Source organism: Mercurialis annua, linkage group LG7, assembly GCF_937616625.2.
Source record: "Mercurialis annua linkage group LG7, ddMerAnnu1.2, whole genome shotgun sequence".
Classification (NCBI taxonomy): domain Eukaryota; kingdom Viridiplantae; phylum Streptophyta; class Magnoliopsida; order Malpighiales; family Euphorbiaceae; genus Mercurialis; species Mercurialis annua.
The window spans coordinates 46,872,288-46,886,214 of record NC_065576.1 but is presented as its reverse complement, the minus strand read 5'-3'; the positions used below and the strand labels follow the sequence as shown (position 1 = coordinate 46,886,214).

At 34.0% G+C, this 13,927-nt stretch overlaps 2 protein-coding genes across 5 annotated transcripts; one reads left to right on the top strand and one right to left on the bottom strand.

Annotated features, from left to right (window-relative positions):
- Window positions 1–3,438: 3,438 nt before the first annotated feature.
- Window positions 3,439–13,379, top strand: LOC126656045 (riboflavin biosynthesis protein PYRR, chloroplastic). Of its 4 annotated transcripts, XR_008789449.1 has the most exons (12): window positions 3,439–3,953; window positions 4,041–4,175; window positions 4,612–4,711; window positions 4,814–4,939; window positions 5,029–5,342; window positions 5,948–6,067; window positions 7,048–7,293; window positions 7,371–7,496; window positions 8,199–8,418; window positions 11,957–12,263; window positions 12,350–12,476; window positions 12,880–13,379. XR_008789449.1 is itself a non-coding variant. In XM_050350498.2 (10 exons), exons 1-10 carry the CDS (start codon window positions 3,591–3,593, stop codon window positions 9,371–9,373), a joined length of 1,764 nt encoding a protein of 587 aa, XP_050206455.1. In that variant the 5' UTR covers window positions 3,439–3,590; the 3' UTR covers window positions 9,374–9,615. The 4 variants fall into 4 exon arrangements, 2 of the variants coding, with proteins under 2 accessions (XP_050206455.1, XP_050206454.1); XR_007633162.2 differs by lacking the exon at window positions 12,350–12,476; XM_050350498.2 differs by lacking the exons at window positions 11,957–12,263; window positions 12,350–12,476; window positions 12,880–13,379 and adding an exon at window positions 9,360–9,615.
- Window positions 10,163–11,749, bottom strand: LOC126656047 (40S ribosomal protein S19-3-like). The gene is made up of 4 exons (XM_050350500.2): window positions 11,579–11,749; window positions 10,787–10,877; window positions 10,505–10,688; window positions 10,163–10,416 (listed from the first exon to the last, which is right to left on the bottom strand). Exons 1-4 carry the CDS (start codon window positions 11,660–11,662, stop codon window positions 10,344–10,346), a joined length of 432 nt encoding a protein of 143 aa, XP_050206457.1. The 5' UTR covers window positions 11,663–11,749; the 3' UTR covers window positions 10,163–10,343.
- Window positions 13,380–13,927: the final 548 nt, after the last annotated feature.

Genomic DNA, 13,927 nt, shown 5'->3' with positions numbered 1-13,927 from the left:
TCCTAAATAATTGGTTTTTCTAACAATAACGCTACAAGAAGATTAACTTTGAATCTTTTAAATTATGAAAATGTTTAACTTTTTGAATTGTGACTGATATCGTTTTTACATTGTTAACCGGCGGTACAAAAAAGACTGCAAAAATGGGAGCAAAATAAAAATACCCCTATCACTCTACGATATATGAATAGGAGAAAACCCCGACCATATCAAATCCTTCCTTTTTTGCTTTTTTATTTTTACTTATACTTAGAATGGGGGACAAAATTCTATATTTTTTTATTCCGAAATGCTTTATTTTGATCTATGAAATGGGTTTATTATTTCGATTTATTACTTGTTTTGTTATTAAATTTAAAATTTAGATATGCAGAAAAAAAAAGCATTTAATGAATTCATGTCTCTTCTTTTTTGGCTGCTCCCACAACAAGTTTTTTTCGGTATTTTACATAATGAATTTGATTTTCGAATTGTTCCATATATATCTGTATACAATAATATACGTCTCCTTTAATTTATCAATATTGTATTGTGAAATTTCAGTTGAGTTATGCTATAGAAAAAAAAGGACTCTTGGATTTTTTCGATCCTGCTAATAAAATGTTAATTCTTCAGCTCATTTTAAAATACTTCAATTGGTACACGCAAAAGTCTTGATGATAGATATTTTTAGAAAAAAATGGTTCAAAATAAGAAATTCTTTTTTTGAAAATGTTCCATTTCTATAAAATAATCATAAAAATATGAATATTTCTTTTTGATAATATTAGTTTAACCAAAAATACTTGAAAGTGTAAATTTTTCTGCAAATGTACTACAATCAATCCTTATTTTTATGAATTAGGATTTCCTCAAGGGGGCCATATTTACGATCTACACCGTTCATTATAAAATGAACGGTGAAGATTAAAAGAATACAATTTTATTCAAATTAATCTACACCGTTTATTTATTAAAAATGCTGTAAATCATAAAAATGACTCCCTCAAGTTTATTTTGAACTTGAGAGTATCCTAATCCTATTTTTATTTCACTTTTTAAAATGTATGGTAGAATTTCCTCTATTATTAAGGGTTTTTTTACACAAACAACCTATATTGGCTAATTGTTTACTTTTATACATGTCATATTTTTCACTTACTAAACTACCATACACGGAGCTGATTATAACTTTTATACGGATCTTATATATTCAACCCTAATAGCACAATCATCACAATTTCATTTATTTTCTCTTTCTTCATCATTCAATTCTCTCTTCCTCTCAACTCATATTTCTCTCTCTTCCTCTCAGCTCATCTTCCTCTCTCTTCCTCTCCGTCGTCTTCCGCTTCGTCGTCCTCTATTTCTCCGCTCCTCCGTCATCGTTCTCATCATCGTCTCCGTTGTCATCTTCGCCAACGCCATCATCTCCTCTGCTCGTCGTGTCATCTAGTTGATTTCAGATATACAATTTATTCATTCTTCTTCTTTTTCTTCTTTTTTATTTTCAGATCTACAATTGTTTTACTGTTTTTTCACCATTAAACATGTATATAGATTATATTTCAAGAATATAATGTTAATTTCATGTTATGTAATATAAAATTATGGTTATATGAAATAATTTTTTGTTATTTCTGCATTTTGTTTTTGTGTTTGGTTGTATTTCTGTGTTTATTTATTCTGCAGCTCGATTTTTTTATGATGGTTGATTGTTGAATTATTATAATGTTACAGTGTTGTTGATTTGTTGTTGATTTTGTGTTGATAGTCAGTTGGTATTTCCTTGATTTTAACATTGGAAAATTTTGTTTTTTTTTTAAAATTGGCAAATCAGATAACTTTGTCAGCGAAATAAAGTAAATAAAATAAAATTTAACCGAGACTATATAATTATATGTTTGCATTATTATGTTGACATGTTGTTGATTTCTTGTTGATATTTTGTTAATTGTCACAGTTTTTCAAAAAATTATATTATATTTTATTCCTTATGTTGATTCGTTGTTGATTTATTGTTGACATTATGTTGATAAGTATTTCAACTTTTTTTGATTTTCAATTTTATGTTGACATGTTGTTGATATACTGTTGATAACATGTTGATTTTTCAATCATTGAAAGAAAAATAAAATTAGTCTTAAATTACTGTATTGATGAGCTATTGACATGTTTTTGATAATATGTTGATTGTTTTTTACTTAAATCAATCAATGTTCTCATTTTACAAACATATTGACTAAATTAGCATTAATTGTTGATATCATGTTGACATTATGTTGATAACTTGTTAATATGATAGTAGTAATTCTACTAAAAAACAACAAAGGTACAAAATATTTAAAATAAATGAATCAGATAAAGAAATTATCAGAGTAAGTAATCAAAACAATATAAAAAAACAACAACAATAATTTAAATAAAAAAATAAAATTATTCTTACATATAAAAATAAAATATATTAAATATACACCAACACAATAGTTCACAAATTAAAAAAATCTATCTCAAAATATTTTTCTTCCTCAATTCTCTTCGCAACCGCACAGTTCCTTCAATATCACTTGTATAATTGTTTTTCGTTTTTCACCTCTCATACCTAGCTAAATTTCGACAAAGCCGGTTATGATACAATTTCATTTCATCCAACAAAAGTTTATTTCACAGACAATATTATCTTATTTGTCAATGTTAAAATAAGAAAAATCAGTTGAAATCAACATAATATCAACATAAAGTCAACATAAAATCAACAACACTGTAACATTACAATGATTCAGCAATCAATCATCATCAACAAATCGTTCTGCAGAATAAAAAAACGCAGAAATACAACAAAACACAAAAAAATGCAGAAACAACAGAATTTTATTACATAAAATCACAAAATTATTCTACATAACATGAAATAAGTATTAGATTCTTTAAAGATACTCTTTATACATGTTTAATGGTGGATAAACAGTAAAAGATAAACAAATTACAGATCTGAAAATGAAAAAAAAAGAACAACAAATTCCAGATCTAAAATCAAAAAGATAAAAGAAAGATGGCGCGGCGAGACAAAGGCAAAACGACGGAGGCGAAACGACGGAAACGGAACGGCGGAGGCGGAACGGCAGAGGCGGAACAGCGGAACGGCGGAGGCGGAACAGCGGAACGGCGGAGGCGGAACAGCGGAACGGCGGAACGGCGGAGGCGGAAGCGAAAGAGCAGAAATCGTGGAAATTTTTTTTCACATCTCAAAAGAAATCATGGAGAAGAAGAATGATTGAGAGAAATAAGAAAAATCGTATAAAAGAAAGAAATTTGAAGTAAAAGTTATTAAAGTAAGAAAATGAGGTAGGTAAAGTAAAGATTTAACTAGTACTGTATAAAAGTAAATGGGCTGCCAAAATCAGTATTTTATATAAAAAGCCCTATTATTAATGGTTTAGTCCAAGCTCAAATAGGCCCGTGGAATTCATTTAGCCCATACATCAGTAAGACGGTTGCAGATTACGTTTGCCTGTCTCCGCCTCGCTCCGCCACCAGAATCTCCTTCAAAAACACAGAGCAGTAAGGCATGATAATGATAGAATTAGTGTAACGGTTACGACCTAAAAAATATGGTTTACTCATTAGCATCCAACTGTTTCCGCTCGTCACCTATACTCTGCAGTACACTTCTCTATCACAACAGCAACAACACTCACTCTCACTCCGCCGACGCCGCGTTTATCAAACGCGCCGCCGAATTAGCTGACAAATCCTCCGGTTTTACTTCTCCACATCCGAATTTCGGCTGCGTAATAGCAACTGCATCGGGAAATGTCGCCGGAGAGGGATTTCTTTACGCGCAGGGAACTAAACCGGCTGAGTTTCAAGCTGTGGAGGCGGCTGGAGAGTGGAGTAAAGGCGCTACTGCTTATCTTAATTTAGAGCCTGGTGATTGCGATGGAGATTATACTGCTATTTCTTCTCTTGTTCAGGTTTGTTTTTTGTTTTATTAATTTGATATTGCTGTTTTGATTAGCTAAATTGTATAATGTTAATGATTGGCTAATGGATTTGATTAGGCAGGGATTACAAGAGTTGTGGTAGGCATTAGGAATCCATTGAGACATCTTCAAGGTAATTCTATTCGTGCTTTACGAAATCAAGGTTTGCAGGTTGATGTTCTTGGAGAGGATCTTCAGAGTAAAATTATTGAGGTATTGATTTCAACTTTTATGAAAAAAAGATTCAATATATGTAATTTGTTTGTTAATGATACGGAAAATTATATAATATGACGGTTGTGCCATGTCATTCATGCAACCAGTGAGGCGTTAACCATGTTGGAATATTTAATGTTAAAAAATAAAGTAATAATTAAAGATTCCCTATACTAAATGCTCATTTTTTTTTTTTGCCAGAGATAACAATACATAAATAGAAAGAAGAATGACCATCTCATAAAGAAAATGAGTCATTCTTTGAAATAAATAAAGCAATGTGGACTTTATGGCTATTATAAGAGCCATCCAAATATACATTCGTTTAACAAACCGTTGCATGAGATGAACTCTTGTAATTTTTATTTTTAGGACCTACTTGTTTAAATTTTGTGATGTATGGTATTTATATAACATTATTGCACTTGTGTAGGATGCTCGAAAATCATGTCTTCTTGTCAATGCTCCTTTGATTGTTAGAGCTACTTCTAAAGTTCCTTTCTCTGTTCTCAAGTATGCCATGACTCTTGATGGTGAGAATTGCTAACCGTATGATCTTCTGTGAATTAAAGCATTTTTTTTTTGGAAATTGTTTGCTGAAGACCGGAGTTATCTAAATGCTCTGATACTTATAGGAAAAATTGCTGCTAGTTCTGGACATGCAGCATGGATAAGCAGTAGACAGTCAAGGAATCGAGTTTTTGAATTGCGGGGAAGCAGTGATGCCATTATTGTTGGAGGAAATACTGTACGTCGGGATAGTAAGTTCGACCACTACTTTGTCTATATGGTTGATTTATGTAGTGCATTTCTTTTAATTTTTTTGTACTAATTAATTTTTTTGAATCAGATCCTCGGTTGACTGCAAGACATGGCGGTGGGCATATGCCAATGCGGATTGTAATGTCACAGACTCTTGATCTTCCTGAAGAAGCCAATCTTTGGGACATCTCCGAGGTTCCTACTATAGTTGCAACACAAAGAGGTGCCCGGAGGAGTTTTCAGAAACAACTTGCATCAAAAGGAGTTGAAGTGGTGGAGTTTGAAATCTTAAATCCCAAAGAAGTTATGGAATATTTCCATGATCGCGGATATCTTTCTGTTTTATGGGAGTGTGGAGGGACACTTGCTGCTTCTGCTATTTCTGCTGGTGTAATACATAAGGTCTATCCTTTTCTCAATCCTTTAATTCATCTTAAGTTTATATCTGTAACCTCTGTATAGGTGGCCCTTGGCCTTACTTAGAGGATATTTATTTAATTGAAAAATTTTTCATGGATATCTTTCACCCGATATTTTTCCATTGAAGTTAAGAATTTTGATTTCTATTAGTATTTTCACAATTTGAACTTTAATCATCATCTTAGACTCTTAGTTCTTAAATTGATCACGATCTCCAATTTGAACGAGTTGAAAATAGCAAAAATTATCTCAGCTTTCCTAAAACCTGGTGCATCATGTATATCGGTCTTTCTGCAACCTGGCTTTTAGCCATGGTCTACTGGCTCTCAAAATTATTCCAAAGTATGTCGATTAGGGAGAGCACAAGCGATGTTTTAATTCTTTTATCATATGTAACCCCATGGGCCAGTCATAAAACTTACTACTTAGTCGAACATCTAAATAATCACTTACTCCAAGAGGTCCAAGTAGTTTGAATACTTTGCCCTCTTATACCATGCTGAGAATTTAATTTTTTTACAGGTTTAATAAAACATGGATTTAACTTCACTAAATGTTACTTTTCAAGGAAAACTTCTTTGTTTCAGGTTTATGCATTTGTTGCTCCCAAGATTATTGGTGGGAAGAATGCTCCATCACCTGTGGGCGAACTCGGGATGGTCGAGATGACGCAAGCCTTGGATTTAATTGATGTTTGCTATGAGAAGGCAGGTTATGACTCCTTTCTTACTTAGTGTGTTTGTATTACAGAATTAGTTAATTGTTTCCGAAGTATCTCTACCAGCAAGTGTGCTCATGTTTGTCCCTTTCGGATTTCTGACAGTTGTGTTTCCTAATATTGTTCTGTGTATAAACATGAGCTTATACTTGGGACTTGGCTCTTCAGTACTGTATTCATATTTTAGAATCATCCAAAGTACATGATATGATATGTGTGATGTATCTTTAAATAATCTAGCTGGAAGAATTCAGTCAACTACTTAGACTTAACTGGCACTTGTGAAGTTCTCTGTGATCAAGTAATAAGATAATTTAGATGGTTTGATTCTTAATTCTGACCAATATTTGAAACTAATCCTAATGCTGAATTCCTATCAAAATTGATCCTTATTTCCTTCTAATGAATGACTAGGAGCTTTCATTGATTATTGTTGAGATATTAGTTTGTGTTCAATTTTATTCATGGCAGTTGAACTTTTTCAAGCAGATTTATCATAGTGGAAAAGACTTGAACGCTAGGTTAACATTGGATTTGTGGACTTGAATCTTCAATTAACTAATCGTATCTTTTGTTTTCAATTTATTTTTGACATCTAAATGTCTATATCCTTATTTAAATATTAGAAGAAAAAATGCTTAAGCTAGATGTGTCATCCACTGAAGGATGCTAAAGTTGACACTGTTTGTTGAGATATGCTGTTTAAACTCCACGATTTTGGTCATTGACTCGTCTAATAGCTGTTCCCTGCTTCTTAAAAAATTAGAATGAAAAGAACAATAGAAGTGTGTGGAAACTTGTTATCTCTTAACTACCGCCTTGCATCATAGGCGCACCAATTTTCTCCAGCCACTATAAGTAAAAAGGAGGAAATGATAGTGGGTGGTGGAAACAGTGATGCAGTTCATATTTGTATTTACAAAAAAAAAACTGCCTTTTTACCGTGGTGTCATCCTCGTATTTGAACAGATTGGACCAGATATGCTTATTAGTGGATTTATCCAGCCAATCCCAGAACTGACTCCAGTTGTCCCATCAGAGGATGAAACTTTTGCAATTGATCCTACTGTCAGTCCTTATGAATCCAGCATCATATTCTTTTATAAAACTTGGGATCCTTATGGAGCTTTTTCAAATTTTTCTCCACATCCGATTCAAATGCTTGATGACAATGGTGAGTATGTCACATGGTCAAGTGTGGAACATTATTACCAGGTACTTGCCTTTGCAACTTAGTTTTAATTTCTCTATCTCAAAATTTATAGATATTTTATCATGGTTTCTTGAAATAGGCGCACAAGTTTGCTGGGGTAAATGATCCTGATGCAAAAGATTGCATCGAAAGGATAAAATCAGCCAGAAGTCCAGAGGAAGCAGCACGAATGGGAAGGTCAATGCAGAGGCAGCGCCCTAATCTGGTAAATTTTTCTGTCTTGTGACAGAAATTGGCTATCCACAACTTTTAAGGAAAAATTTATTCTGTTTTTAGCCATTAGCAAACTTTGCTTCAGATTTACCTTAAGTATTATGTACTCATTTGAAACCGAAAATGCATGAAGGCAGCTTGACCCGATACTTTCCTGCTGCATGAATAAATACCTAAGCAGTGACCAGAATATAGAGGAACAAGGAAACTAAGCTAGGAGTATAGTATTAGTCTTTTAAACTACAGATTTCCGTAACTGCTTGATGGGGGAGACACCCCAAATTTATGGACGGGGAACTTCCATTCATGTTGGCCGAGTAGCCATACTCTCATACTATAAGACACCAGTAGATTACACCAACGTTTGACGAGTTGAATTCGCCCATTTTTTTATTTAGCTGGAATGAAAAACTGCCTACGTGATAGGAATATAACTGCTTGTAATTGTCAGTTAATCTAGAGTTACAGTGTGAACAACACAGAAAAAATAATTTGTCTCAAACTGTTAAGACAGTGTTGTCATTCAATGCCCGTGGATTTTCCTATTTCTTCTTTCCTTGTTGAACTATACAGACTCCATGGGTCACTGTAATTCATGTATAATCTTAATTTCAGGAGAACATTGCATGAAATGATTGAATTCCTTATAATTCCTGGCAATCTGGCAGAAACTTATAGTCCATGTGATGTGCAGGTAAGATCTGATTGGGACAATGTCAAAATTGACGTCGTGTACAAGGCATTAAAATGCAAGTTCTCAGTTTATCCTCATTTGAATTCTATGCTACTGTCAACTGCTGGATCTGTTCTTGTGGAAGCTTCTCCACATGATCTCTTTTGGGGCGGAGGCCGGGATGGTGAAGGCCTAAATTATCTGGGGAGGCTGCTGATGCGGTTGAGATCCGAGTTTCTGGGTGAGTCCTCTACATCAAGTGAAAGCACTTGCTTAGTTCTATAATATATAAATGAAATAGGCAAGTCGTTGCTGAATATGTGCATCATGTGCAACGTTAGCATATAAAAAGTTGTATTCTAGTCTAATTTCATCAAAACAGAAGTATTTAAAACTAAACAAGAGGTTGCACTTCAAAAGAATAGACAACGAGTTTTCAGTATTGCCAAAACCTTTAAAATTGCTATTCCGCTGCATAAAGGTATGATCTGTTGGCATAGCATATAAATCATCTAGCTTGCTTAGGCTTAGGACCGTGATTGCTCAGGGACGCATATCATTACTTCTTTTGGGTATAGGTAATTGTCTGTTGACATTGCTCTTTACAGTTTATTTATTACTACTTCATTCTAACAATCGGCATAATTCTTTTGGCTAATAGTTTTATGGTCAGCGTCATGCGATAGGATTTACACTTGGTTTATTCTGCATATTTTGGGAATATAAACGAAAAAATAAAATATAAGGTATTAAATCAGGCAACGAAGGGCTATTTCGTCCCTCCGCCTTGACACAAGCCTAAAAATGTCAAAGTTTGCATTTAATGATAAAAGAAAAAACCACATTTGATTTGGCTGTAAATTTATCCAAATTTGACAAGTCGTTATATCTTTTTATCATAAAATGCCAATTTGGACATCGTTGACCTTTTGTGTCAAACTGGAGGGGTGAATTGGACTTTCATTGTAAAAGAGATTTTAAGATCTTGTCCAAAAATTATTTGAGAGTACCAGAACTTTCTTCTCTCTTTTAGCATAGCACCTAAATTTTAATTTATAACTACAATAGACAAAAATTGCACTTTTACAACATTAAAGTATCTTCTATTAATAAATCGCTTATCAAAATGGGTTTATGAAGTGACGTGAATATATGGCTGACTTGGTTTTTTACTGTTTCAAGCTCTAATCCAGTGAAAAATACTTCTAGTTCTTTACAACAAGTTGAGAAGCAGTGGTAAACACTTTTCTTTACTTCCTCAACGAACTTATTTATGCTTAACAGCTGTGGAAGCAACACTGGCCTGGAATATAAGAGAAATTTAGATACGCAAAACTTTGTCATCGATGATGTAAAAAAATAAATATAAAATATGAAACAAGAAAATTAATTTTCTCAGTACCATTCTAGAAGCAGTGTAGTGTGTTTGTAGCTCTGCTGCTGATTCGCCTCACATTTTGCGCTGTTACAAAGAGAGTGTACTGGCATGCAAATCGTCGAAGTAACTTCCTCTACAGTTATTTCACGAGAACACTTAAATTATTGCTGGAAATGCGTAAAATTTGATTACAAAATATTTACATAATTGATTTAGAAAAATAAAATAATGCAACTGAACATAAATAGAAAGCAAGATATCACTAAAAAATAATGCCCCGAATTCTTTAAATCCATCAAGTAACTACATCATGAGCAAGACTCATGCAATGTCAGCGTTAATACGTCTATTACAAGTAGGATGTCATGTTTTAATGCAAATATGATTCAAATTAGTGTTTTATTTTCTTTGATTTTTACCCACACTTTACCAAATCCTTTTCTATAATGATTAATGAAATATATCAGTATCAATTGGCTTAATTAACTGGAGAAGTAATAAATTAATGTCAACTTAATACATTATCAAACTTGAACAGAATTTCACTTAATTTGACAAAGAGTAACAGAAAAATCAAGCTAAGGAAAGGAATATAAAGAGTGTTGGCTCATGAGAAATGTCATAAATAGAAAGATAACTGAAGGGAACAATGTGTCTCAAAATTGTAACCAAAAATTTAATATAACAAGTAATCTCATAGCTGCATTAACACCTCCCCAACATACTAAAACAGTAAACTAAACAACCAAATGAACTAATATTCTTTAGCAAATCACAACGTTGATTGATCATGGAGCAACCACAATACGTCCGGCCACTTGGTCGAGGTCTCTTTGACCGCTTGAAGTGATTCTCCTTCCACTGATAAAACAACAGAAAAAAAACATATGTCAGCAAACACACAATTTATTAAGACGTTTGTTAAGAAGTAAGAAAATGTAGAGCTTACCCCTTTGGGTCAATGTCGACAATGCTCATGTTCTGCAATTGTTGAAGAATGTGACGAGCAACGGAACCACTGCTCTTGCCAAAATGGGGTGGGCGACTCCCGTTCCTCTTGCTTCCACCATAGATCCTACGGAAAGCACCGACACCAAGGCCTCCCCTCAAGTAAATCTTTCTTGCCATAGAAGCTGCAATCACCAATAAATATATAAATTGTATGAGTAAGCAGTATACTATACAATACGAGAAGATGGAGACATTACTAATTAAACAACAGAATACCTACCAGCTCTCACGTAATACCAATCAGGGTCATAAGGAGCAAGCTCCTTAAGTGTACCAGTCTTCACAATATCAGTCCATGGGGGCAACTCAATCTGTTATCCAAGGAACAATAATATTAGCGATTGCAGCATTATGCCATAAGAAATCAAATCATTTAACATACTAACACAATAGTACTACTGTAACAGGGAAATGACACACTAGGACAGAGACAGACACGTTGAAAAATTGTTATTTGAAGGTTCACAATGTTTCATGTACGGAATACTAAGTACCAGTCACATTTCCGAAACTAGAAATGTTGATAGTCATCAAATTCAAAGTAGGATCACCAGCATAAGAAATACAACCAAGCTGTTATGTATGGTAAACTAAAACTACCCTGGCTCATCGAGAACTAAAATGACTGATTTGCCTCTCCTAGAAAAATGCCATAGACACCCATTTTCTTTATCTTTAGCCGAAATCAATCAAAACTTCCTCCAAACCACAACAAACGGCATAGCGTATTTAAAATGCAACTGCATACATGTTCCTTTTACAGAAATTTCCGTCTGACGATAATCAAATTATAATACTTATTCCTACAAATGGCAAGTCACAAAATCAACAAAAACTTAACTAAAACAGACATTTAAATTGTAAAACCCAATACAAATAAACTGATTAAAAATCCATTTCACAATCAAGAAATTATAACAAAATGTCACACCCACACTTAAAAACAGATCTAATCAGCAGAAACTAACAGAATCAATACGACACAGTAATTCAAACGATAAGAAACAAATACCTTGCCGGATCGCTTGAGATGGGCAGCGTAAGCCTTGACGAATTCATGAGGTGACACGTCCTTCACAGTTTTAGCTGTCGCCATTTTTGGTTTTGCAGGTAATCAAGAGAGCTCTCAATTTACGCTTTTGTAAAGCCTCTGTGTGCGAGTCTCTCAGCTAGGGTTTGTAGTGTGTTGTTCTTGCGGTTTATATATGCGGTCACCATTAGGGTTTTTGTTTTTGTTGGATCGGCCCAGTTTCGCTTTATCGGGTCGAGTATTTGTTTGGAATCATTCTAAAATTGGGCCGAGTTCACATGGATGGGCTTTATGCTAAGTCTGAGCTCAAATAGGCCCAAAGAAGTAATTTAGACCGCTTCCATTTGGCCCATATACCAGTACGACGGTTGCAGTTTACGTTTGCGTAGTCGTCTCCACTTCGCTTCGCAGCGGGAATCTCCGACAAAAACTCAGAGCAGCACCATTCTCAATCACAGTCACAAGAGCAACAGCAATCACTTTCACTCCAGTGATGCCGCGTTTATCAAACGCGCAGCCGAGTTAGCTGAAAAATCCTGCGGTGGAGGCAGCGGAGTTTCAAGCGGTGGAGGCAGCTGGAGAGTGGAGTAAAGGTGGTACTGATGATCTTAATTTAGAGCCTGGTGATTGCGATGGAGATCGTACTTCTATTTCTTCTCTTGTTCAGGTTTGCTTTTATTTTATTAATTTGAATTGCTGTTTTGATGAGTTAAATTGTTAAAAAGTTAATTATTGAGTAATGGATTTGATTAGGTAATGCTATTCTTCAGTGCTGTATTCATATATTAGAATCAGCCGAAGTACATGATATAATAAGTGTGATGTATCCTGAAACAATCTAGCAGGAAGAATTCAGTCAACAATTTATCTGCGAATCAAGGTTTATATCTTGTTCCATGTTAGGTCATTAAAAACGGTTATACCCTTTTTGAATTCTTACACCTGTAACTGCTCTTTATTATTAATGGAAGATTTCGATTGTCAAAAAAAAAAATATAATATGCTGCTGATGATAGTTTGATTCTTATTTAGTTGGAATGTTTAGCTGCTTTCGTGGAATTATAAGAATGCAATTCCTTGTAATTGTTAGTTAATCCAGAGTTACAGCATTGTCTCAATTCCCATGGATTTTCATTTTTCTCTTTCCTTGTTAAAATGCTGGTATGAGTAGACCGACTGCACATGTAAGATCTTATTTTCAGGAGAACATTGCATGGAAAGACTGAATTCCTTATACATTCCTGGAAAATCTGGCGGAAACTAATAGTCCATGTAATGTGCAGGTAAGATCTGATTGGGACAATGTTGAAATTGATGTCGTGTACTAGGCTTTAAAATGCAAGTTCTCAGTTTATCCTGATTTTAATTCTATGCTACTGTCAACTGCTGGATCTGTGCTTGTGGAAGCTTCTCCACATGATCTTTTTTGGGGCGGGGCCGGGATGGTGGATGCCTAAATTATCTGGGCAGGCTGCTGATGCGCTTGAGATCTGAGTTTCTGGGTGAGTCTTCTACATCAAGTGAAAGCTCTTGCTTAGTCTTTAATAAACAAATGAAATAGGATAGGTCATTGCTGTATATGTGCATCATATGCTACATTAGATTATAAACAGTTTGTATTATAGTCAAATTTCATCAAAATACAAGTATTTAAAACTAGACGAGGTTTCACTTAAAAGAAATAGACAACCAGTTTTCGGTATTGCCAAAACATTTAATATCATAATTCCACTGCTTGTATAAACACTTTTAGTTTAATTAATTGTATTTACAACAAGTTCAATTTAAAACTACAATAAAAGATATGATTTGTTGGCATCTCAAATCAATCATCTAGCTTGCTTAGGCGTAGGGCTGTGATTACTGAATTATTAAATTTTTTTAGGTACCCATATCATTACTTCTTTTGGCAATTATTTGATAGATGACTCACTCATATGTTAAATGTTGTATACATGGGTCATTATCTGTCGACATTGCTCTTTACAGTTTGTTTATTACTTCTCTATTATAACTATTGGCATGATTTGCTTGGCCTATAGTTTTATGGTCAGTGTCAGGCGACAGGAATTTACACTTCCTTAGGTTGGAGAATTGGAGTTAGTATTTAATTGAGTAAAGGGTCAACCCGGCCCTAGAACTTGTGACTCGTAGTCAAATAATTTATTCTCAACCATTTTGATCAATTAATGATAATATTCTCTATTTTTAGGTTAATTGAGGACAAAATTGTATAATATTAACAAGTTCAAGAGACAAGGATGATCCAATTTTATCTTTAATTGACCTAAAATTAGAGAGCATTGTTCTTAATTGACGTAAAAATGGAAT